Consider the following 27798-nt stretch of genomic DNA (forward strand, 5'->3'; position numbering starts at 1 on the left):
GATAAATTCATGGAAGTTATTAACAACACAGGGCTTCATGGTGAGAAGCTATCAGATCAAAAGGTAGTGGAGAGAGTTCTGGTGAGCTTGCCTAAAAGATTTGAGTCCAAGATTTCTTCTCTAGAAAACTCCAAGGATTTGTCTAAAATTCCTTGTCTGAGCTAGTTCATGCTTTTCAAGCTCAAGAGTAAAGAAGATTGATTAGACAAGAAAACCAACAGTGAAGGGCTTTTCATTGTATTACAAAAGAGAAAAGCTTTCCAAGGTGGAGAGAAGAACCATTCTGGTAAGAGAAACAATAAGGAGAAGAATGGGGGCCAAGGAAGTAAAAATGGAGGCAAGAGGAGAAATCCTCCATGTCCTCACTGCAAGAGGAATGATCATTCAAAGAAATATTGTTGGTTTAGGCCAAATGTGCAATGCAGGTCATGCAAGCAATTTGGTCATTTGAAGAGGGTATGCAAGAACAAGAATGATCAGCAAAAGCAGCAAGCTCAGATAGCAGAAAATCAACAGCAACACCAGAAAGAAGAGTTGTTTGTTGCTACATGCTATGCAACAAGTCACTCTACAAATGCTTGGTTTATTGACAGTGGTTATACAAACCATATGACACCTGATTCAAGCAACCTATGAGAGCTAGATTAGTCATACAAGTCCAAAGTGAAATTAAGAATGGAGAACTTGTTGATGTCAAAGGCAAGGGAGGCGATGTTGTTGAGATTGTTAGATGTATATGTTAGATGTGTATGCATACCTATATGTATTCTAGCTGTATATACATATGTATATATGTACATGATGGATACTGTATTGTTTTTGCCTATATGTAGACCATAATGGTTGTTGTTAAGTGATAATAAGAATTCATTCATTCTTATCAGATTAGCTAGGTTACCTCCATCTTTCTCTTCCGACCATCTTCTTGGGCCACCACTCATCTTCTCTCCGTCACCGGCCACCATCACCTCAGCCTTCTACCTCTCAGTTTTTCATTTCTTCATTAAAATAATAAAAAAAAAAGATCTCACCCACTGCCACCCTTCGCCAGACGAGGTTCAAGCCTTCTCCACCGGTCGCACTTCTCTTCCCCACCACTCGCACATCCCTTCTCTACTGCCCACACCTACCTTTGCCAACCGCGCACCCCCACGCCACACTTCATCACCCGAGCTCCGCCTGAGCTTCGTTGCCCACCGGCCACTACATCCATTTAAGCTTCGTCCAGCCCTCGGCACCACCAACAGCCCGACAAGCACCACCGACAGCCTCTTCAAAAGTTTGCCTTCTTTTTTCCGAGTATCAAGGCATTAAACCCCTTCCAACCACCAGAAGATTAAAAAAAAAAAGTCTGTGTTTGGAGAATCTTTCCAACCAACCCTAGACAAAAAAATAAAATAAAATAAAATAAAATAAAATAAAATAAAATAAAATAATAATATATATATACATGGATGCCTTTGGATTCAGTGCCGTGTTAGCAAAGATGCGTTACCGCAATCTCCAACATTCTGATATAGTGCTCGATGGCACTAATTGCATTCCTTGGAAACTCACTGTCAAGAGAATTCTTGATGGTACTCGCGTCCTTCATCATGTTGATAGCACTGGCACTGCTCCTACTGCCCTTTCCCTACCAGACTCTACTACTTCCTCCACTGAGGCTTATGCACTTCTCCATATGTTTGAGCAGCAATTGGAGAAGTGGGCTACTGAGGACTCTACCGCTAGGATGATCATCTGCCAGATGGTCACTCATGAGATTCATACTCAGATTACCGATCTTCCCACTGCTCATGCGATATGGGAGTATCTTGAGCGCTGCTAGTGTAATTCTAGTCAGTCGCAACTCTACACCCTCTACCACGCCCTTACTAGTCTTCAACAGGAGAATAATACCGTCGATTAGTTCTACCACCACTACTGTGATTTATGGCGTCAGATTGATGCTCTCACACCTCCTTACTGTATCGTCCACGCTGCTCAAATTCTTACCTGTTTAGAGTCTTGCTCTCGTCGTCGTAGCCATGATGAGACGGCGTATGTACGAGTTCATCATGCGTCTTCGCCCAGAGTTTGAGCCGTCTAGGCTCAGCTTCTTCATGCTCCTATCTACTCCTTAGACGAGGCGTTCGCTTTTGTTCGTGCTGAGGAAACCCGGCTCAGGCTTCCTTCCCAAAGGGTGCAGTACTCTTGCTGTTTCTCGACATCCTTCAGTCTCAACGGCATCCCTCCATACTAGGCCTCCAGCTCCTTCACCTATCTCGTCTCCGCCCCCTCCACTGCCGAAGAAGACTGTGACCTGTCACTACTATGGCATCATGGGTCTTTTCGAGCGTGATTGCCGGAAGAAGCAACGTGGATTTCCAGGTAGTGCTCCCCATGGTGCTTCTCCATCGACTCCACCTCTACTCCCACTACCACTCTTCTCAGGCCATCTTCTACCCCGTGGGGCCTCCCCATGGCTCTCGTCGTCATAGTAACCTCCGACAGTTCCAGCAGTCTCACCTTGGTGACTCCATAGGACATGTACGTTCCGCTCAGGTTCCTCCTTCTGCTCTAAGTAGTTTCTGTCATCTCTGGCTTTTTAATTCTAGTGCTTCTCTTGACATGACTCCTAATGCTACTCATCTTCATCATTCTTGACCACCATCACTTATCACACGTGTTTCCACTGCTGATGAACCACTACTTCCTATCTCCTCTACTGGTCATCTTTCATCTAGTGGTTTATCTGTTCCCTCTGTTTTTCATGTTCCTCGTTTATCCATAAATCTCATGTCTATTAGCCAGCTTATGATTATGATTGTCAGGTTATTTTTTACCGTTCCTCATGTCGTGTGCAAGATCACAGTGGGCAGGTAATTGAAGCTGGCCGCCGCCATAATGGAGTTTATATGTTGGATACCCTTCACCTCCCATTTTCCACTGGATCCCTTCATCAATGTCATGCTACTATGTTATCTCATCAAATGTGGCAACATCGTCTTGGTCATCTATATCCTTCTCGTATGTCATCGCTTGTTCGTCTTAGCGTCTTAGGAGCTATCTCTTTTTGCTCTAATGTAGTTTGTGTTGGCTGTAAGCTTGGTAAACAACTATAGCATCCTTATCCTTTTAGTGTATCCCATACTACTGTTCCATTTGAACTTATTCATTCTGATGTTTAAGGTTCCGCTCCCTTTGTTTCTAAAGGTGGCAATCGTTATTATGTTATTTTTATTAATGACTACACTCGCTTCACCTGGATTTATTTTTTGAATCATCGTGGTCAGTTACTGTCCATCTATCGATCTTTTGTCACTATGGTTCACACTCAATTCGCTGTCTCAGTCAAGACTTTTCAGTCTGACCTGGCGGTGAGTACACTTCTTAGGCTTTTCATGCCTTTTTATCTTCTGAAAGCACCTTACCTCAATTATCTTGTGCTGGGGCTCATCCTTAGAATGGGGTTGTTGAACACAAGTATCGTCATATCTTAGAGACGACTCGTGCTCTTCTTCTTGGTGCCTTTCTCCCTCCTCATTTTTGGGCTGATGCTGTTAGCACTGTTGTTTATTTGATTAACCTTCAACCTCATCACAACTTCATGGTCGCAGTCCAGAAGAGTGTCTTCATGGGACACCTCCCCACTATGATCATCTCCATGTTTTTGGCTGTCGCTGCTTTGTTTTACTCTCATCTCGGGAGCGAACAAAGCTTACTGCCCAGTCTGTTTCCTGTGTTTTTCTAGGGCATAGCCTTGAACATAAAGGCTATCATTGCCATGATCCTGTCACTCGTATACATATATCCCGTGATGTCACGTTTGATAAGTCTACCCCCTTTTATGCATCTCTTTTTTTACTATGACTCCCTCTACCTTAGTTCATCAATCTTTCCTTTTCCCTACTCACTCTTCTAAGGACACCTTTCCTGTGTCTTCCTCTCCTTCGCTTCCCACTCCTCTAAAGCTTATCACTAACTCCTTCTTTGATCCTCCTTTCCCCTTATCTGTTGAGTCCGCCCTAGTGTCTTCTTCTTCTTCCTTCTTCCCTCCTGCCGACCCACCTATTCGTTTCGTTTACCATCGTCAAGATCCTACAGTTACTCCACCACGGCAGGTACTCTCTAACACCTCTCCTACTACTGATCCTGCTCCCGAGGTATCATCTTCCACTTACTTTTTACGTGATTGCTCTACTTTACATCCTCCTGTTCATTATGCCTCTGCTAGCACCAATATTCCGGATGTCTTTAAGCCAGGTACCTACAGAGAAGTGGTTCGATCACCTGAGTGGCATACTGCCATGCTGAGGAACTTGATGCTCTATCCCGGACTCACATGGGATCTTGTTCCTCTTCCTGCTCATGTTACTCCCATAACCTGTCATTGGATCTATCGGATAAAAACCCGTTCTGATGGATCTTTCGAGTGCTATAAAGCACATCTTATTGCTTGCGGTTTTCAGGAAAAGAATGGGCGTGACTATAAGGAGACTTGCACCAGTGGCCCACATGCATACTGTGCGCACTTTAGTTGATGTTAAGGTTGTTCGTGGGTGAATCCTTTATCAGCTTGATATGAATGTGTTTCTTCGCGGGGACTTGAAGGAGAAAGTTTACATGGTTCCTCCTTCAGGTTCCTCAAGGGTCTGTTTGTCATCTTCGTCGTGCTCTCTATGGTCACAAACAGGCTTCCCGAGCCTGGTTTGAGAGCTTTATCACAGTGGTTGAGACTGCAGGTTTTTCCCCAAGCATCCATGATCCAACCATCTATGTGCATTCTTCTTCTCGAGGTCGGACCATTCTTCTACTATATGTGAATGACATGATTCTTATTGGTGATGATTTTGCTCACATTACCTTTGTGAAGAAGAAACTATATGAGACTTTCTTGATGACAGGTCTTGGCCCACTTCGGTACTTCCTGGGTATTGAGATCTCCTCTCATCCTAACAGCTATCGTTTCTCTTAGCAGCGTTACACTCTAGATCTTCTTGCTCGGTCTAGTATGATAGACGCTCGTGCTGCTACTACACCAATAGAGCTTCATTTGCAGCTTCGTGCTTTTAATGGGATTCCCTTATCGGATCCTACTTGATATCCACATCTGGTTGGCAATTTAGTATAGTTGGTCGTCACCCGTCCTGACATTTCTCATGCTGTTCACATTCTCAGCCAGTTTGTTGCGGCTCCCACTTCCGTTCATTATGCTCTTCTCCGGGTGTTTAGATATCTTCGTGGTACCACCTCACGTGGCATGTTCTACTCACGCCAGTCCACTCTTCAGCTGCAGCCTTATTTTGACGCTACTTGGGCCAGTTCTCCTGATAATCGGGTTTCTGTCACTGGTTACTGTATTTTTCTTAGGTCTTCCCTTGTTGTCTGGAAGAACAAGAAACAGCATATTGATGCCAAGTCTAGTGCTGAGACTGAAATTCATGCTTTGGCCTCTACCATCCAGGACGTTCTTTGGCTTCGGTCGATTTTGCAGGATTTTGGTGTCGCACTTACTTCTCCAATTCCTATTCACTGTGACAATACTGGTGCTCTTCAGATTGCTACAGATCCAATCAAGCATGAATTGACCAAACACATTGGTGTGGATGCCCACTTCACTCATTCTCATGTTCATACTCAGACTGTGTCACTCCACTATCTTCCTATCAAGGTCCCGGTGGCTGATTTCTTCACCAAGGCACAGACACATGATCAACATCTAATCATGTTATCCAAACTCAAGACACATGATCCGCATAAAGTTTGAGAGGGGTGTTAGATGGATATGTTAGATGTGTATGCATACCTATATGTATTCTAGCTATGTATACGTATATATATACATACATAACGGATACTGTATTGTTTCCGCCTATATGTAGACCACAATGGTTGTTGTTCAGTGATAATGAGAATTTATTCATTCTTTCTCCTTTCTTCTAACAGAAACTCCAACAGATACTATATACATTACAGATGTGGTGTTTGTGCTTGAAATTTGCCAAAGTTTGCGAAGTGTGAATCAATTGCTAAAGAAGAATTATTCTTTGCATTTTTCAAAAAATGTGTTGCACCATTGTTGATCATGATAGTTCTAAGTTGATGGTTGTAAAAATGAGAGACAAAAGCTTTCAAATAAAGTGGAAAAAGACAAATATACATGCCAATACAACTATCATTGATGAACTAGTGTTATGGCACAAGAGATTTGGTCATTTTAATTATACTGCACACAAGCACTTGTATGACATCTTAAGTCAAAGCTTTCTTGTCATTCATGATCAAAGGAATGTTTATCAAATTTGTCAATTTGGAAAGCAAAACAGATTGCCGTATCCTGTAAACAAGGCTTGGAGAGTGTTTGAAAGGCATCAATTGATCCATGCAGATGTGTGTGGACCAATGAAAACACCCTCACCGAAGTGGAGCAACTATTTCAAGGAAAGGAAGTCCTCCTTCCACAAAATCTGCACCCTCAAAGGATCAAAGTCTACATTGAGATAGGCTAGAAAATCATAGATACAATCCTTTTCTGAATCATTTAAGAATTGCAGCATCCGGACTACAGCGCATTTGAATGCATTGATAATGATCCACCTCCTACCACAAACCTTGCGAGTAGTTCTGAGTATTCTATGACAGGTCAATTCCCTTGCTTGGCTGGTTAAATTTTTAGATTTTTTTTTTTTAATTTCGCTGAGCAACATCATGGACTTTAGAATATGTCTGCCTAATGGCATCCTAATTCTCCTTCGCGCTACCAAGAAACACACATATTGTTTATCTTTATAAGCATCGAATTCCACAACTATTACATCACCATGGAATCTTATTCATCCGATGCCTCAAATCTAGGGTCTCTTTCGAAGGATTCTTTCAGTGGCCTAATTTTCCTCTACCCTTAAAGAACATGTGTGCAAACTAGTTGTGATAAGTTCAAATAATTCTTTTCATTCAACCAATATGCTACTTGAATGTTTTAAAAATCCCCAGTTAAAACAATGGCAAGATTCCATAGTCAGATCATTCTCTGACAGGGATACTTCTTATATGTCCCTCTGTCAAAGGTGTGAAGGTTTAATCAATCGTGTTAGTGAGCTTGTCTGTTCTTTCTAAGTGGTGACTCCCCAAATACAGTCACTCACAATGGATGTGAATCTTCTCAAAGGTGTTGCCTTTCCTGGCATGAGCGCAGGCCCCGATGCTACATGTGTCAAGCTATTGGAACGCTCATCCTTTGATGGTGTCCGAAATGCCAAGACCTTGGAGAATTTATTTTGGGACATGGAACAGTACTTCAAAGCAGCTAAAGTCCCGGAGGACAAGCGGGTCTCCTTGGTGGGCATGTACCTAACTGCTGATGCCAAACTTTGGTGAAGGAGCCGCCACATAGAGGATGCCCATGTCGGGCGGAACACTTTCAATTCATGGGATGAATTGAAGAAGTTGAGGGAATAGTTCCTTCCTTGCAACATCGAATGGGTTGCAAGAGTGGTCTTGACGAAGTTGAAGTAAACGAGTACTATTTGAGAATATGTGAAAGTGTTCACATCCCTATTACTTGACATCAATGACATGTCCGAGGAGGAGAAATTGTTCAACTTCTTCACTGGACTGAAACCTTGGGCCCAAATCAAGGTACGTAGACAAGGAGGGAAAGACTTGTCAACCGCCATTGCTTATGCGAAGGCTTTAGTGGGCTATCTAGACGCTTCTATATCCGACCTAGAGGAGATATCACAATCCAAGAAGAAGTCTGAACGGAGGAAAGACTTTCATCGTGTGAATCACACAATGAAGGCTCCCAACGTCGAGAAAACCCGGGAGGAGAAGGTTGAGACCAGAAGAGAAGTCTCAACCACCAAATCATCTGGTTGCTTTATTTGTGAAAGACCATATTGAGCAAAAGAATGCTTGAAGCTAGAGAAACTAGCCGCCTTGACTGTTGTAGAGGATAATGATGCAAAACCTTGGGCCCGGTTTAATTCTTTACAAGCTTTTGGGTAATAATCGGGATGAGGCTAAAGTTAAGCTGAGTCAGGGTGGTCCCTGACTCCACTATCCTAAGGAGGAGATGAGGATACCAGACACTGTGCTTAGAAGCCAGGGTAGTATCAAGGGGTTCTGCAGGAAAACAAAGTCCCACTTAAAAACATTTGAAAAGAATATTTAGTTTTGTTGTAGCTTGGCACCATCTTTATTTCTTCATGCAATGTTGTTATAACGTGTTGTAAAGTTGGCGAAAGTAAGGCATGAAGACCAGAGTCTAACTTCACCATGCGGCAGAAGCTTAAATGGTGAGTAAAAACGCCGGGCCACTTAGTCGAGAGCAAGTGAGAAACTTTGCTACCGTGTCTTGAGCGAGACAAGATCGTTGAATAAGATCCAAGAAACAAAAAACCAAAAAAGGGATCCATTTTTCGGAGAGTAATGAAATAAAAAGGTCTAAGGCTATGTTTGGTTTGTAGTAATGTGAAAACATTACCGGAATTTGATGGTACTATGTTCAAATTACCATGTTTGGTTACTGTAGTAGTGGTAATGTTAATAATAATGTGAGATTATCAATAGTGAAATATAACCAAATATGGTGGTAATCTGATAACCACCAAAATAGGTGTCCATCCAGATTACCAGGCTGGTGGTAATGTGTAATATTTTTATCCCAATTATGCCCCCACTCATTTAATCTAATTCCTTATTATACTCATTGTCAAAATCCTAGTTTTCATGATTTTCATATTATAATTTAATTATTTATTTATCTAAATACTTTAAATTAAGTTTTTCAAAATTTTATATGTTAGGTTATTTTGGTAAATACAAATGTATTATAAAAAGTTGTGCAAAAAAATAATTTTTGATATTATAATTTATTTATTTATTTATCTAAATACTTTAAATTAAAATTTTCAAAATTTTATATATAGGGATATTTTGGTAAATACAATGATATTTTATAACATTGTGCAAAAAAATAATTTTTGATATTATAATTTAATTATTTATTTATCTAAATACTTTAAATTATATGTTTTCAAAATTCATGTGTAGGGGTATTTTGGTAAATACAAATGTTTTGGAAAAAAATTGTGCAAAAAATTAATTTTTAATATTATAATTTGATTATTTATTTATATAAATACTTTAAATTATACTTTTCAAAATTTCGTGTAGGGGTATTTTGGTAAATACAAAGGTATTTTACAAAATTGTAAAAAAATAATTTTTAATATTATAATTTGATTATTTATTTATATAAATACTTAAATTATATTTTTCAAAATTTTGTGTAGGGGTATTTTCGTAAATATAAAGGTGTTTTAAAAAATTGTAAAAAATAATTTTTAATATTATAATTTAATTATTTATTTATATAAATACTTAAATTATATTTTTCAAAAGTTTGTGTAGGGGTATTCTGGTAAATACAAAGGCATTTTAAAAAATTGTGCAATTTTTTTTTATGTTATAATTTAATAATTTATTTATATAATTTGTTAAAAGGTTTAATTGTTGTCCATGTCCCTGTAATTGTGTAATTTTTGCCCATTTAATCCTTGCAATATTATTAAGTACAATTAAGTCCTCATATTTAGTCGAATTGGGTCATTCTAGTCCACGGTGTAAATGGGCAAATGTAAATTGCAAAGACTTAATTGTAACTAAAAATATTGATGTGGACTAGAATGACCCAACTTGACCAAATATGAGGACTTAATTGTACCTAAAAGTATTAAAAGGACTAAAAAGGCAGAAAGTACACAATTATAGAGACCTGTAAGGTAATTAAACCTAGTTTAAATTATATTTTCAAAATTTTATATATAGAGCTATTTTGGTAAATTTGACATATTACTAAGGTGATTACCATGACTAATTAAACATGGTAATGAAAGATTATAAGCAATATAAATTCTCAACCAAATATAGTAATTTCACATTACCACAACATTTCCGGGTATATAACATTCCCAACCTCATTACCATGGTAATCTCATTACCGTGGTAATATATCATTATTATGAACCAAACGGCCCCTTAAGGTGTTAGAGTCATCTCTCTTTTGTGCTTGCTTTTGTTTGCTTGTTGTGATACTTGTGATGAGGCTGAGTTTGGCTAACGGCGAACACGGGCGGTGTCGCGCCATCATAGGCTTGATAGGAGAAAAAAAACTAAATGTTGGGAAGGAGAACCTCTTCCTCTATAATCAAATTGCCTACGTAGATATATATCCATAGCTGATCAGCTATAAAGATAGAAACTTAATCTCTACCAAAAGAGAAACCTCCTAGCATATAGTTCACAAAATCCCCAAAAAAAAAAAAACATGGATCGCACAAAACCTCTACGTTTGCAAGTATTTTCTTGTGCTAGCACACCCCACATTATTCTACACTTGAAGTAATGTTGAAGCCAAATTTAGAGCTTTAGCCCAAGGAACATCTAAGTTGACATTGAAACAACTGATAGAAAAACTTAAGATACCAACTTCCCTAGCAATGAAATTTTGTATGATAATAAAGGCAGTAATTAGTATTGCTCACAATCCTGCTCAACATGATCAAACCTAGCACATGAAGGTGATAGGCACTTTGTCAAAGAGAAGATAGATTCAATAGTGATTAGTATGACATATAATCCTACCATATAGCAGGTTGTAGAACTACCAAGAGATTTTCCCCAGCTTAACAAGAGTATCAAAAGATTGGAATCAATCCCATTCTCCATAGATTGATTTGTGTTATTTTTTATTATTATTTGTTTCCTGTTTTTTTATTCTTAACTTAGTTTTCTTTTCTTCTCAGGATATTATTGGATTCCTAGTTTTTCAGTTTTCCCCTCTCTTTCTCTCTCTCATGATAATTATATAAAACATCAATATTGTGGAATGGATATGATGATTGTGCAAGTATGATTTGATCTTCTCAAAGCTCACTGTTGTTCAAGAACTTTAAGGAACATTCCTTCAATATAGTGTTTAACCACCGTTAACATGCAGAGGCAAGAAAAACTAAAAGATAACATGGAAAGAAAAGCAAATGTAAATAACCTTTACAAGATATGGCCATACAAAACTCAGAAATAATTGTAACTGTCTAGGGAAAAGTCAATAAAGAAAATGAGGTTGTTCATTGCAAGAATAGATGATAGAATCACCATCAACAAGGAAAATTTGATGGGCTAGACCATACGCAAGAAGTTGGTCTTACCAAAAATCTGATTTAGCAGATTGGCTTTGACAGCACAAATAATATGTAAGCTACACATTCTATAGCTGTTGTTTCACTAATGTTTATTAATGACTGAAAATAAATCAGCTCATACACAATATGGAATTCCCTCAAATTTCCCGTTTGGTAAATTACCAATTTGTGTCAAAAATGCAGGCTTCTTAATGAAATCTTGTAAGTCCATACAAAACAAAAAACATTATTATGCAACTCTTAAAGGTAAGATGTCCTTGCTTTCCTCGAGATTTTAATTCCCAATTTTCGCACATACATGTCTGACAGATCAGTAGAACTATTGCAAGGATGCAGACAAACTAAAGCATCTATTTGAAATAGAGTAACCCAACACAGCCTTATATTATGCTGGTGTTTGGAACAAAAGCCCAGATAGCACACTTTATTTGGAATTCAAAATTTGAGCGCAGAACTAAATTCATCGACAACTAAATTGTTTATCTTCCCGTGTTTATATACTTTGCATATTGTTATCTACTGAGAGGAATGTCTTCTACCATAAATATCCTAGGATCACCATAAAGGATTGGTGAACTCACTCTCTTAAATTCGCAAATAAAAATAGAAATAAAGAGAAAGTCACAACAAGAATAAAACCTGTCATGCCAGGAAGATTACGAGATCCAGTCCCACAAATCTCTGTAAGTTCTCTAAGTGTGGCATCACAACCACCAATGCAGCCTACCAAAATAAAGTGTAATTTTTTATTCATGGTGGTGAAATAGACAAAACATTTACATCTTGCAGATAAACAAATCAGACAAAAACATTTCATATGCATTGCTTGTTATTGAGTTAAACTAGACAAACAGAAATTATTTGTTACATCATAAGGAAACAGCAATAAGAAAAATGCATAAAAGATGTCATTTGTGATCAACAGGTTTCAATTTTAAACTTGGTAATGTTTCAGCAAAATTCAATAACTTCACATAGATTAGGAAAGCAAATTCTGTACTAGAAAGAGCTCGGAAATAAATCAATGAATCCTGCAATTGAGTAAACAGTGGACAAGCAAACAAATTTCAGAAGGTCAGGTGAGTAAGCTTATAATCATGAGAGATGCTAATAGTCCCACATCATTCGGCCAATATGGAAATGAAGACATAAGTCTGAGTCTTTCAGCCTCAGTTTAAGCTTTTAAGTTAAATTGAGGCCAAATATTGTGTGTTCGGTTTGCATATAATAATCACATTTACTATTCTAAGTAAATAATCAGAATAAAAAAATGTTTACAAACAGCTCTGAAATAAAAATTTGTTGCATAGTTAAAAGCAATATACTTCCTTTTCCTAATAGCCAACCGTTGTTTTATGCATTTAACTTGGTATATTATACAGTTGCATTGCTATGATTTCTAGTTTTGCGTACACACATTTTGTCATATTCTCTATAGTTTTAATCTCTCTACTGGAATGTAGCTATTGTGACCTGCATCTAAAATTTTAGATTGCTTCAACTCCTGTCTCCATAATCAAGGATCTATTTGATGCTCCAATTGAGGTTTTACATTCAGGTTTAGGAGAAGAATCTAACACCGATACCTTACTCAAGATATAGGAATTTATCACAAAACTCAAGTCCCTAAATTCCACATAAAAACAAAAAATGATACAGTTACTGAAAACAGAGGCACATGTTGATGTTACCTAAATTTTAAGCTTGATCCCTTTGTCCGATGAACCTTGAGGCATAAGGCTGTCAACTCGATTGTTCAAAAACTCTTCTCAATGTGCTTCTACTTTTTTTAAACACAACCCAACTTCCATCTCTTGCGTAAATTTGGGTGTACAAGTTTTGTTCACAATTCACTATTAGAGTTATGCTCAATCAAATAGATGCACCATACTGCATATGTAATAAATCAAAAAGATTTTCAATGTTAAGATCCAAAAGCCTAAAAGTGTAGCCTACATCACAATTAGCTTGTGTAAGAACTAATTCTTTTATGAACATAATAGCCATGTTTCTCCTAATTTCTTTTATGTGCCAATTATTTCATGACTCCCATTATGTCATTTCAAGCTTGGCTTGGTCAACAAGGGAACTACATTTTTGCATGAAATTTGCCCTTCCAATACTTTGATTACATCATCACCCAACAATCATTTTATTTTGCAAGTTTAGGAACCTATCAGTTAGAAGTCCTATGGTGCAATCCGCCTTCCTAATTATTATCATTATACTTCGTAACTTTCCAATTTGTCTTCTATTTCTACATGATATTCTCAGGACATCAGAGAAAATTGCTGGATGCAAACAATGAAAGAGTTGGCTGATTAGCTAGCACATGGGGACATCATGCCTTGCCCATCTGACAACCCATATGTTGAAAATGGTACATATGTAATGCAAATCATATAGACCCTTGGACAGGTGTAAAGCCTGTTTTGTGGTTTGGGGTAATCAAGTGAAACATGATATTATTGAATCTATTGATGAACAAGAAACCCTTGCCAGGGAATATTTTGCGTATTCCAAATTTAGAAGACAAGTTAGGAACTAAAAAATGCTCGAAACATGATTAAATAAACACATCAAAGAAAAATCAGAGGACAACGATATACAGATCATTGTACTTCAAGTATGATACCTTAAATAGACAACTAGAACTAAGAAGGTTATGCTTATTACCCAAATGGTCAATGTCATAATTTGGCGGTATCTCCAGTCGACGAAATTTGAACTGAATAAGAAAAACAGGACCTATAGACCATGGAAATAACATCAAACAGACTTATACAATTTCAAAATTAATTCTAATAAACCAATATTGACAAGCAGATGGTGGACCTGGGGAACAAGAAGGGCATATCTGGCTGGTAATAGCTGCTTCTGATATGGCTCCAGGCAGCCACACAACATTTCTGCACTGCAAAACTAGAGAGTGACATGTAAGACCAATCATTGTGTCATCATATTAACAAAAAACCATAAAAAAATGGCTTAGCATGCAGAATATGGACCTAATGAACATACAGGTTACAATAAGGAACATGAAGCTCTTCTCCTAAGAGGAGAGCTTAAACTACTCTATTTGATTTTATTATAGGGTACAAAACTAGTATACACTCATATAAATCTAATTAAAATATTTTTACCTTAAAATAAATATCTGACTCAAATCTCTTAACTAATACACTCTTCACTTTATATTGAAAAAAAAAAAGAGAGAGAGAATCCATTGACTGAAAATGTGGTTTCTCAAAAATATTGACTCTTTCCGAGAATGAACCAACCAATTTTCTTTCAACATGGCTAAATTTAAATACATTTCTGTAACTCTGGCGGATGGCAAGGAACATTCAAGTTATGAAATAATAATCTGAACCTTGTAGATAGATTTTACAAAATGGATTTTGAATTTGATTTTTCCAACATTAGTTGCCAACTGTAAGAAACCAAGAGAAAAATATATATGATTCCGACGCATTTTGAAAATGTCACATGGGAGAATTATCTGCAGAGTCCAGATAACAAATCCATAGCCATGATACAGTCTGAACAATTGAGGCTTAGACATAGATTATTGGAGTATGCTGATAACCAATCATGCCCTTATTAGCCCAATATCTCAATTCCATTATGAGGTAAATATCAAAGAAAACATTCAAATAAGATGGAGATAGTTGCATGAGGCGACCAGATGAGGTAAATATGCTGGCAAGAGACGTGAAAATTTAAAATCATCTGTGAACAACATAATGACTTAGCAGTAAAGGACAATAGAACTCACAAGGGGATAGCTCAAGCACCCAACCATAAAGTGACCATTCTGCATCGTGCAAAAGAATTTTATTAAGATAAAAGAACAGGAAGATAAAGGGACAAATCTCCGACTACTGTTAAAAAAATTGTCATTCATGCAATAAGTTCAGATGAATACCGAGTTCCGTTTTAATCCCATATTAGATTCACGGCATACACCACATGGCCTCACAATTTCAACAGCATTACCAGTATCTCCACCAGACCTGTTGCTTCTGCAGAATTGCTAAAAATTAATAATAATTGCTGATAGATGAACAATTAAACACGATGAAGCACATACCTCTCAAAGAAAATTCCCATTGCTTCAAGCAGTTTTGCTTTGTTTTGCCTAGCCTGAAAACATTTCAATTAGTATAAGCTGGCCTCAAAAGCAACATATTTACACAAATTAATATCGCAAAAAGAGTTAAGGACATTTGAATCTATAATAATGCCAGATGAATGGAGAAAAAGTATTTTAATTTCCAATTTATAAGAATCAAGGTGGCATCCAGTGTTGCAATAACTACTGTAGAATTAAACATGAGTCATTCTATGGAAATTTGGGAGAGAATCATTGAGCAACGAGTGAGATGTGAAACTAGTGTTTCTTTAAATCAATTCAGTATTATCCATGGAAGGTCAACTATGGAAGCTATCTACATTTTACGATAGTTGATAAAGAAGCATAGGACAGGAAAAAAAATTTGCACATGATCTTTATTGGCCAAGAAAAGGCATATGATAGAGTGCCCGCGGAAGTCCTTTGGTGTGTTTTAGAAATGGAAAAAGTTACCATTAGGTACATAAACTTAATGAAGGATATGTATGACAACTCTAACATAAGCATTAGAACAATGGATTGAGAGACTAGAGAGTTTCCTATTACTATAGACCTACATCAAGGCACAACATTAATCATCACCTGTTTGCTATAGTTTTCGACAAGCTGCCCAAGCATGCTCGAGATCCAACCCCTTGGTGTACGCTTTCGACTAATAACATGATCTTAGTTGACGAAAATAGGTAAAGTGTCAACTTAAAATTAGAGATATGAAGAAACACTTTAGAAACTAAGGGGTTAAGTAGGGTTAAAAAGGAATATTTGAAATGTAATTTCAATTGTAAAACTAGTAAAAATGAGAGAGAGGTTAGGATGGATGATATTAAGGTTTGAATTAGAAATTTTCAGTACTTAGGTTATATCATCCAAGATGACAAGAAACTTGTAGAAGACAACACAACAAATAGAATTAACACAGGATGGGTAAAATAGAGGGAGCCTCTTGAGTTTTATGTAATCATAGAATACCTCTTAAATTGAACGATAAGTTTTATAGAACGGTTATTAGGCCAGCTATAATGTACATATCAAAATGTTGGGTGGTTAAGATATAGCATACTCAAAGGGTAAGCATGGCTAAGATGAGAATACTGAGATGGATGTCAGGCGTCACTAAAAAAGATCAATTAAACAATGAATTTATCCGAAATAGATTAGAAGTGGCACTTATCAATGACAAGTTAACAAAGAATCGTTTAGGATGGTATGGACATACAGTAAATGTCCCCATAAAGATAGTGGAAGCGCTTTAAGCAGAGAGATGTACAAAAAGATAAAGATAAAGATAAAGGTAGACCTAAAAAGTGTTAAGTAAAAACATTACGTAATGATATGTCTATTCTTGGTTTATCTAATCCTTTGTCTTTTGATATAAAAACGTGGAAGGGAACAATTCATGTAACTGAGCCCAAATAATTGGGACTAATGGCTTTTGTTGTTGTTGCTATAGCTAAGGTCTATACACAAATACCAAAAGCTTCACCACGAGATTATAAGAAGCAAGAAAAGGATAGCATGCACTGCAAAAAAAATAAATCAATGACAAGAAAAAGCCATGCTTTATGGGTTTTATTAAAATAAATATTAATAATCATCCAAATCATCAAGAACTAATACTAAATTTGATAATTCAGCTGCTTATATTAACCAAGCTGAAGCCATTAGCAATGATAAATGTTCATTACAAGAACTCATACCATCCACTGACTTTGAAAGCATTTATAACCATTAGTATTCCTGGCAGTTGGATAGGTTTTAAAATTCAATATACAGCATTTATACAACTTAAAATATTATGATAGACAAGGATCAGCAATGGGGGTTCAGTGTTTTAGGATTCTGAAATCCACCAGAGGCAACAGAAAGTTGAATTACATAGAGGGAGGAACACAGATATTTATTGCTCCGCTTGAACCAGAGCATAAATAGTTTTGATTTTCTCTCAATTCATATCCTCTCAATTTAGCTTTCAGAGATAAACAAATATGTAACAGAGGAAGATCATGCACATAGAATGTTAGTGCATTGCCACATAAAAATAGGTGCACAAAGTCAATTTTTGACCAAATATGAATAATTATGATTTACATGTTTTAACTGTTATGATAAGAAAAAAATGAGCAAGTCTTCTGAGATCAATATCATAACAAATGAATGCCAAGAAAAGAACAATTTGAATAGTCAGAAGTGAGATGCCACTTTTCACAAAATGGAAAATGAAGCCCATAGGTTAACATTCACAAAATTATCACGAAGGAAATCTTTATATTTATTGCAAAGTGAAATATGCCTGTTGAAAAAATTTTGTTCTAAAGACGCTTACATCTAGGAAGCAAGCTTTCATCTGTTGTAAGCAACTCTCCAACACTTCAGATTTAATCTTTGTGCCCATGCTAACTGCTTTCATATCACACTCCATCATGGACCGAAGGTATGGTTTCCACAGCTCATACCTGAATGTGCCAGATGAATATGTTGTGACTATAAAGTATGGCAGATCATAAATTAAATTTCAAATTGCACTAGTAAAAAAGTTATAATTAAAAGGAACAAATGGGTAAGCATGAATTAGCTAAGCCTTAATTAAGGATCACAACTTCCAGGTACTTACCTTCAGAACCACTTATCGACTATTTCCACAGGATTTTTGAACGTTACAAACTAAATAAATTATTAAGCAAGAAGCTATGCATGTGTACCTTGTTGGGTTATGCTATTTAGAAACAAGCGTTCCCATAGTGAAACCTCCATAAATGACATTATGATGTGTAACCAGAAACACATGGAAATAAACAGGCAAGATCAACAAGAAACTAGGCAGACCAAGTAAATGAACAAGCATACTCATCTCTATATGACTCTATATGACCAGAGAGAAATTCAGAGCAAAAGCAGAAAAATACAGAGTGATAACAGAGAAATGGAGAAGTGTAGACTAGTTCTTTGAGGGCTTAGTCCTCCTGGATAAAATATCCAAAATTCAGCCTGACATTTCACTTAAGGGCACTCGTCACTTTTGTATCTGAATCCTAACAAATTTCTTTTAGAAAACAGAGTTGCAGCTACCACATATCTTCTAGGATCTTCTAGAATTTCTAACCTCACTACCTTATTCTTTCAGTGATTAGCATATTAATAATTGGTTGTATCAAACTACTTAATTTTCACACAACTCTTGCAGCATATTAAAACAACAAAGTCTCAGCTTTTTCAGATTCCATTACCCATCAAACATAGATAAGGAAAATAAAAAAGAGATAAAGGATGAAATTTCAAACATAATAATATCTCAAACTTTACTTCAATGGCAATATAAAGAAACAGATGATATGCATATTTTGTAAATACCACAAACTAGTAACCTATTCATGAAAAACTGTAGAATGATATTTCCTGGATAAAAGCATTTTTCCTACCATATGTAGATTAGCAGGTTGTATCATTGAGATAAATGGAGATTCTCCAGATCTGATAATTATTAAAATCACATAATATATAGACTTGATTCCAGTATTATTTCTTGATTGATCATGCATTTTCATTCATGTTTTGTACGAATTTATCTCCCCTAGTTCGGATTGCTACTTCTCAAAATTTTGTATACAGGTGGATGAAAATAAGACCGATTCCATAGTTCTATGGAGCATTCTTGAAAAAAAGATCGAAAGAATCAAGTTAGGAGCAAAAAGAGGGTGCAAAAATAAAAATCAGCAAGAAACACAGGTTGCCCGTGCTGGATTGCATTGGTGTGCTTCTTGCCAAATCAGAACAGCAAACAAAGCAGCAAGAAGTACAGGCTGCCCGTGCAACGTAGCACACCCGCGGAGTTTGGCCAAATTTTGGAACCCTAACTGTTTCTTTCACTATAAAAGGCCGTGAATTGGTTTTTTGGGGTATCTTTAGTGGCAATAGCAAGGGTTAGACTTCTCCAAGAGCATAAGACCATCTAAAAGTCATCAAAAGGAAGACAGTCTAGAAGATCAAGCTGCGATTCGTCGCTTTACAAGAACATCACGCATGAAGGATTAAGAGATTTTTCTTTTCTCTATTTTTTGTTTGAATAATCTCATGTTTAGATCTATGCTTGAATTAAATATTATGGATTGTAAATCAAAGATGAGTAGATCTTTTGTTCTAGGGTTGGGATTAGCCCAATGTTTAGTTAATTGACAATGTATTGACTATTATCTTCATATTAATGTTTAATTATTCTTTGATTCAATTTTGTAGTTCTTAATGCTTGTGGATGCATTGGATCCCGTGTTTGTATGATTTTGGATATCAAGGGAAGGACCGAAAGGAGAACTAAGGTTTGACATGAAGCCCTAATTAGGGTTTCTTGAGGATAATTGGGTATCAAAGAACTTAAAAGGTCTAATTAGCTTCCACTACCACGAAAGTAGGAATTGATCTAAGTTAAATACATGTTATATATTGAAAGGAAATAGCGAGTACCTTAGGATGTCCCACCTTCAAAGATTATTAAACTTAGTCAAAAAAAATTAGTACAAAGTCATTTATGTAACATTGTGGTGAACCCTAATCCTAGAAGCCCTTGAAATATGAATAAATCACCCTAAGTAATAGTTTGCCTTCGTCCTGTTAATCTAGTTTTCAGTTCATTTAGTTTTCTTTAGTCCTTCCATACACATAGTTATTCGTCGAGATAACCTTAGTTGTAAGAAATTGGTAATCAACAACAAAGTCCTCTTGGGAACAATATTTTATTACTACTTGAACGATCCGTGCATTTACAATACACAATGAACATCAAATTTTATCATCATCTAACCTTTTGCAGACTATTTCACAATCCAAAAGGCTAGCACTTTGCTTCATAAACCTCAACCTTGGAAACAATCAGAGAGGTTCCCATACCATTCTTATTCTGTTTTGACTGACATGTTGACATACTTGTGTGATGATATAAAGATTTTGTAGGTTTCATTTTAATACCAAAATTTAAAAGCAAAAAAGAAACATACCCCATCACATCATAGCCCATCACCAATGCTTCACCCTGCAAGTATTCTATAAATGATTAGGAAAAAATTCAGCATACCACAAGTAAAAGATTAAGTTCTCATGATATAGCGCAAGTTTAATACGAAATTAGATGCTAGGTATAAAATCAATACCCTTGGAACACAAAACAAAGAACAAGAGTTGCCTGCTTATTTTATCAAAGTGGCAACTATAATGATCTATAAAGAGAAATGACATAAAGGCAGAACCATCAAAAATATAATAATAAAAAATAATAAAAAGTAAGTCATAATTTTATGATAATATTTCAGTTTACAGGTTTGGCTCAAGCTCAATATGAACTAAAATTCAAGCTTTATCATCTTTTTTATTTAATTAAACATCTATAATATCAAAATACTTTAAAAATTGCTACAGTGTATCAGAAAACTGGAAAAATAAGTAACAATAAATGCATATCCAAATTATCCAGTTTAATACTAAATTATAATTGTGTAAGATAATAAGGAAACAAAATCACATATATACAAATTTATTGAGACCATCCTTGTGATCAAGTTGAAGGGTGTTAACTGCAGTAGGTAACTACTTTCATCAGCTAACCGTGAACTCATGAGAGTTAACTAAGTGATATATTTTAGTGTAATTAAATACTTTGGGAGTTTTCCTATTTGATTAAGGCTTGATTATCTCTATTCATGAACTCAAGATTAAATGGCAGATATCTTTACAAAACCTTTGCCTTGTTTTAACTCATCAAGTGTTATGTTTTAAGCGTGTTTGATCTCCATGCAAAGCTTTAGAGGAAATGCTAGCATACTCTGGGAGTTATTATTGTTAGGATTTTATTAGATGTGTAAATTACATTTACAATGACCTTTATTTCTCAAGTGTAATGACACATTCACCCTCATTATTAATGAATAAATTTGTGGGCTGCTAGATATCAGTACATCATTGTTGCACTTACAAATTTCATTGTTATCTCATGCATTTAGCTAAATATCATGCATTTTTTCTAGTTTTCATAGTGATTTCCCCTCTCTTTTTGTACAAACTACTCTGTCTAGTTGTTTTGATTTCAAAAAGCAAGAATTGGTTGAGAAACCCTGGAGACTGAGAAGAAACACAACCTATCTGTGGTCTGCGAGAAGTACTTGTGGTCTGTAAAGTGACTGGGGCCCAGCTTCCATCTTTGGCTATAAAAGGACCAGAAAATGGGCTTTAGGGTAAGGAGGAAAGTAAGGAGAAAAAGGAGCTAGCGGCTGGAAAAAGAAAAAGAGGAAGTTCTGAAGGCTGAAAAGAAGCTGAAGAAGAAGAGAATGGCTTGGAGACTGAAGATCGGATCCTTGTAGCCATTATAGGGAGTCTTTTAAGCCCTGTTGTGTTGTGTCTGGCATACTCTTGTTCTTCCTATTTTCACTTTGTAACTGAGACAATGTGTGTGTAGAACTCTTCTTAAGTTTAGGATTAACCCAAGGTGGTATATGTTTGATGTGTTGATACATTTTGTATGGATCTTTTATGCTTAAAAGTAGATTTCTTGAGTTTATTTCTGATTTGAGTACACAGCTTGTAATTGTGAAAGCATTACTTGCCTACCTTAGAGATCTAGGTTAACTGAAAGGATAACCTGGGTCTTGGAACCTCATTAATCACCCTGAACTTACTGAAAAGTAATTCTTGAGGGTCTTTTGCTTAATCACCAAGCTTATTCGAGGGTTTTGAAAGAGTTTATCTACAGAAAGTAGGAGATGGCCCCTACCAAGACCTAACTTGTTACCTCTTGAAAGAGGTGACAAGTAGCTTAGGATTAATGCCCTTCAGAGATCTACCCATATCTAGTCTAGATCGACACATTATTCATGTTACACCTTGTGGTGGGTTCCCCAAACCTAAGTCTATTTTTAACACGAAGTGTAATCCACGACACATGTGTTTACAGCGCTTGATTGTGTTTTATTCCCTGCTTCTTGTTGTTTCTAATTCCTACCTTTTTAATTGTCTAGATAACCCCTTGTTGCAATAGGTTGGTAATCATACTTGGCCCTCGTGGGATCGATACTTATTTACTACTTGGCAAAACCGTGCGCTTGCGGTTGTGCAAACAATCATGCATTTCAATCTCATCCATCAATCTAGTCTTCACTATAAACCAGCTGTTTCTTCGACCATCCCAATAAATCAAACTGCAATTTTCAAATTTCCGGGCTTCTTGGCATGCTATAATATTAATCAAGGGGGGCATTCAACAAAAGAAATAATGATTTTATAAGCAATTTAGAAGGAGAAAAGCTGTGTTGAATACACTGTACTATGTCAAAAATGTAAAGGCTGAAAAACAAGCCTTTTTATAATTTACATCTTCTATCTAGTAGATATCTACTAGAATGCCTTAGAATAGGAACTAATTTATATTTGAATTACAGTTCCTAATTACACTGGATCTAACACTCCCCCTCAAGCTCTACTATACAAATTAAACAAACCGAGTTTGTCAACAAGTTTCTCAAACAAAAGCCTCTCAAGTCCTTTAGTTAGGATATCTGCAATTTGACATGTAGTCGGAACATAAACAACACAAATAGTTCCATCTTCAATTTTTTCTTTAATAAAATGTCTATCAACTTCAACATGTTTTGTTTAATCATGATGCACTGGATAATGAGAAATATTGATGACAGCTTTATTGTCACATAATAGTTTTAGAGGACCTTGTAATGTCATCCTTAGCTCCTCCAAAAGTCATTTCAACCACATTAATTCACATATTCCATGTGCTAATGATCTCAATTCAGCTTCGGGACTGCTTCGAGCCACAACATTTTGTTTTTTGCTCCTCCAAGTAACCAAGTTCCCTCAAATAAAGGAACAATATCCAGATATAGATCTTCTATCAGAAACTGAACATGCCCAATCTGCATCAGTGAATGCCTCTATTCCACAATTTTTTGTTTTCTTAAAAAACAGACCTTTACCCGGCCCCTTTTAAATAACGCAAGACTCGATGTACTACTCCCATATGTTCTTCAGTTGGAGCATGCATATATTAACTGATATAACTTACTACAAAACTGATATCAGGTCTGGCGTGGGATAAATATATTAACTTACCCAATAACCTTTGAAATCTCCCACGATCAACAGGAATAATATCTTCTTGAACTCCTAATTTGATGTTTGGATCCATGGGTGTATCTGCCGGCTTGCACCCTATCATACCTATCTCCCTTAACAAGTCTAGAACATATTTCCTTTGAGACACAGAAATTCCTTGTCGGTTTCTTGCCACTTCCATTCCCAAAAAATATCTCAAATTTCCTAGATCTTTCATTTCAAAGCCCGTGGCTAGTTCTTGTTTAATCTTGATAATTTCTTCAATATCATCTCCTGTTAGAATCATATCGTCAACATACACAATTAAAATTGTTTTCTTACCTCCTCTTATCTTGAAAAACAGTGTATAATCAGCTTGTGCTTGCTAATAACCTCTTCCTTTAATAGCTTTAGTAAATCTATCAAACCATGCTCTTGTAGATTGCTACAAGCCGTAGAGTGACTTTCGTAGTAAGCACACTTTTCCACCTTTGTTTTCTACATTAAATCCCAGAGGCAAATCCATGAAAACTTCTTCAACAAGTTCTCCATTTAAGAATGCATTTTTTATATCTAGCTACTGTAATGGCCAGTCAAGATTAGCAACAAGGGGTAGTAAAACTCTTACTATATTGATTTTAGCCACCAGTGCAAATGTCTTGATAATCAATTCCATAAGTTTGAGTATACCCTTTCGCAACCAAACGAGCCTTCTATCGGTCTATAGTTCCATCTGCCTTGTATTTTATTGTGAAAACCCATTTACAACCCACACGTATTTTATCCTTAGGATTGTCAACCACTTCCCAAGTCTTGTTTGTCTTTAATGCTCGCATCTCTTCCATAATAGTTGTTTCTATTTTGGGTGATTCAAGGCTTCTTCAACTATTTTCGGCATTGACTCTTCAGCTAAGTTCACAGCCAAAGCCTTCAAAGAGTTTGAAAAATGATCATGCCCGACAAAGTTAAAAATTGGATGCTGAGTACAAGACCTTGTTCCTTTCCTTAACGCCACGGGAACCTCAAGATCATCCAATTTCAGATTTCATTCTGAGTCGGAATCTTGATTGCGCAAAGCATTAATGTCATGTTTATCCATTGGCTGATTCTTCCATGAGTAGGTAAGTTTAAAGGGCCGGATTTTTTATTTTCTGTAGATTGACTCTCGGAATTGGTTTGAGGAAATTTAGGTTATGTTTCAGGTGGTTCAAAGTTTTGATTTTCTGGACATGTAGCTGAAGTTTCTAAAACAATTTTCTGTTTTGGTTGTTCCTGAATTCATGGCAGCAGATTTTGGAGCTGACTCACTTAGGACGTTTCAATTTGAAAGTCAAAAGTGCAATCATTTTCTGCTTTCCCTAAAATAGGCTGATTTCATTCTAGATTAATTTCAAACACCGAATGTGGAATGGGCTGATTTGTTGATTTCTAGATTCTCTAGGTTTGGATTTTGTGGAGATAGAATCATAGGATTTTGAATTTGAATTTGAGTTAGACTTTGAATTTGAAAATCTGTTTGAGAAAAACAATCCTGAAAACAGAAGTTTGTTGGTAGATTTGGCTAAAAACAAAAATTTGTTGGTCGATTTGGCTCCCTTAGAATCTCCCCCTGAGACAAATTATCCCCAAAAAATGGCTGATTTTCAAAGAAAGTGACATCAATGGACGTAAAATACTTTACTTTTCCAAGAGAATACACCTATAGCCTTTTTGAGTCGAAGAATACCCAAGAAAACACATTTTTGAGACCAAGGATCTGGTTTAGATCGACCTTGGCTAAGAATATAAACAAAAACTGTACAACCAAAAACCCTTGAATCTAACGAGGAGAAGAATCTATAATCTAAAAAACACCCTAAGAACAAATTGATTGGCCTTTGAAATTTCAAAACTCGACTAGGTAACCGATTATTCAAATAACATGCAGTAAGAACAGCATCCCCCAAAAATATTTAGGAACATTGGTTGAGAATAAAAGTGATCTGCTATTCCAAGAAGATGACGATTTTTTCGTTCAGCAATGCCATTTTGTTTAGGAGTATCAATGCAAGAACTTTGATGGAGAATGCCATGATCTTTGAAAAAATGGCCCAAAACAGAATTAAAATACTCAGTTCCATTATCGGTCTATAGTATTTTAATTTTCGTATGAAACTGTGTTTGAATTGTTAGAATAAGGCTATATGGAATATAGAGAGAATGAAGAGTGGAAGAATGAGATGAAGAATGATATGAAGAGTGATGTTCATGTAGTGATGTATACAAGTATATATAGACACAAGAAGTAATGGGCTCTTTAACATGAATCATTTGATAAAACATCTTAAAAATTTTTCCAACAATTGATTTGTCTTTTAGGAGATATACCCATGACATACGAGAATGATCGTCGATAAACGTAATAAACCACTTGTGATTTGTAAGAGTATTGACTCGAGATGGTCCTCAGATATCAATATGAACCAGAGTAAATGGCTTTGAGGGACAATTAGGTTGTGGTGGTAAATGACTTCGTTTATGTTTGGCCAGTCAACAAATATCGCATTGAAAAGATGAATTTTTATTCTGAAACAACGAAATAAACAAATGTTTCAAATACGGAAGACTTGGATGACCTAAATGAAAATGAAGCAACATTATTTGTTAAGAAATTGAAGAACTCATAGCTGAATTAACTTGCCCTATTACGGAAGTTTCACCCGCCAAATAATACAGTCCATCAATTTCTTTAGCACTACCAATCTTCTTCCCCGAGATCAAATCCTAAAAAACACATTGAATGTGAAAAATTAACTTGACATGGTAGATCCAACGTCAATTTCTGAACAGAAATGAGATTGTACGCTAATTCCGGAACACGTAAAACATTTTTAAGAGTAATGGTTGAACTAATTTGGATGTTTCCTGTTCCAGCGACAACAGAAAAAGAACCATATCCAATCTTCACCCTGTGTTGCCTTGAACTTGGTGTAGGACTGAAAAAAATATTCGCAACATGTCATGTGATCTGTTGCTCCTGAATCAACAATCCATAACTCACCTGAGTCCGCCATCTTACTATCAGATTGGGCCATGAGTGAAGTTCCTGTTGCTTGTGGGCCAGCAAGAATGTTGCATAGATGATCCAGTTGGGCTTTCGAGAAATGAACAGAAGCAGATGGTGAATCTGTAGCAGTTGCTATGGTAGGTTTTACCTTTTTTTTAAATTTATTTGGAACCCAATCTGCCGACTTTCCATGAAGCTTCCAACACGTGCCTTTGGTTTGATAAGGGCGTTGGCAGTGATCACACCATGTTTGCATCTTCTTGGAATGAAACCGGCATGAATCATTCTTGTAGACAACAAGGGCCGTGGTTTCGGATGAAATCAAGTTAGAATCTCCAACCATAACTCGCCGGTGATGTTCTTCCTTTCGAACCTCTAAGAACACCTCATCAATTGGTAGCAAAGGATGAAATGCCTAGAATTCGGCCTCGGACGTCATCAAGTTCTTTATTAAGACCAACTAGAAAATCATAAATCCGATCTTTCTCTAGCATTTTTTTGAATAACACTGCATCGTCAACATCTTTCCACGGGCACACAATAAAAAGGTCCACCGCTTGCCATAATTTTTTTAAAGAGTTGAAGTATTCCGTGACCTCCAAATCCCCTTGGCAGAAAATTCGTCCCTTATTGCGCAATTCAAACAATTGTGAAGAATTATCTAAATCTGAATAAGCAAGTGAAACTGCATCCCAAATCTCCTTTGCAATTGAATTGAAAAGATAAGTGTCGCCAATATTATATTCAACGAATGAATAAGCCACGCCATGACCATTGAATTGGTTGCATCCTAATTCGGATATAAGGGATCATGCATCATAGGCCTTGGAGAGGATTTATCCAAAAAACCAAACCTACCCTTACCTCAAATAATCATAGTTACCGATCGAGACCATTGAAGGAAATTTTTTCCATTGAGTTTGTGAGTGGTAATTTGGAGGGTAAGGGATGAATTCTCAAAGTGTACAGTGGGAATAATTTTAGAGGTAGATGGAGAGATGCTTGAAGGCACTTCTAAATCATCACCTCTGCTTATTCCTGACATTGTGCTCTTCTCAACTCACTAAATGCTTATGAGCTCTAATACCATATAAGCAATTTTGAAGGAGAAAAGCTGAATACACTATACTATGTCAAAAATGTAAAGGCTGAAAAACAAGCCTTTTTATAATTTACATCTTCTATATAGTAGATATCTACTAGAATGCCTTAGATATAGGAACTGATTTATATTTGAATTACAGTTCCTAATTACACTGGATCTAACAGATTTCAACTCTGAAACTTTCCAAATACTTTCCCATGATGACCTTGCATGATTTAATATCATCACAAAGCAACAAATG

The 27798-nt window shown here is 36.3% G+C and overlaps 1 protein-coding gene across 3 annotated transcripts in view; it reads right to left on the bottom strand.

Moving 5' to 3' along the window:
* LOC120255608 (DNA topoisomerase 3-alpha) overlaps window positions 1-27798 on the bottom strand; it is a 47138-nt gene that overhangs the window by 5224 nt on the left and 14116 nt on the right. For 2 of the 3 annotated variants that reach the window (XM_039263405.1, XM_039263403.1), the window contains 8 exons: window positions 20310-20344; window positions 17648-17777; window positions 15283-15335; window positions 15118-15214; window positions 14968-15006; window positions 14025-14103; window positions 13866-13937; window positions 11829-11912 (listed from right to left, as the gene is read on the bottom strand). In XM_039263405.1, coding sequence (XP_039119339.1) covers window positions 11829-11912; window positions 13866-13937; window positions 14025-14103; window positions 14968-15006; window positions 15118-15214; window positions 15283-15335; window positions 17648-17777; window positions 20310-20344 — 589 coding nt within the window. Of the gene's footprint in view, window positions 1-11828; window positions 11913-13865; window positions 13938-14024; window positions 14112-14967; window positions 15007-15117; window positions 15215-15282; window positions 15336-17647; window positions 17778-20309; window positions 20345-27798 lie in introns of all 3 variants that reach the window. The other variant, XM_039263406.1, reaches the window with a different exon arrangement.

The sequence above is a fragment of the Dioscorea cayenensis genome, unplaced genomic scaffold (genome assembly GCF_009730915.1).
Source record: "Dioscorea cayenensis subsp. rotundata cultivar TDr96_F1 unplaced genomic scaffold, TDr96_F1_v2_PseudoChromosome.rev07_lg8_w22 25.fasta BLBR01001105.1, whole genome shotgun sequence".
Classification (NCBI taxonomy): domain Eukaryota; kingdom Viridiplantae; phylum Streptophyta; class Magnoliopsida; order Dioscoreales; family Dioscoreaceae; genus Dioscorea; species Dioscorea cayenensis.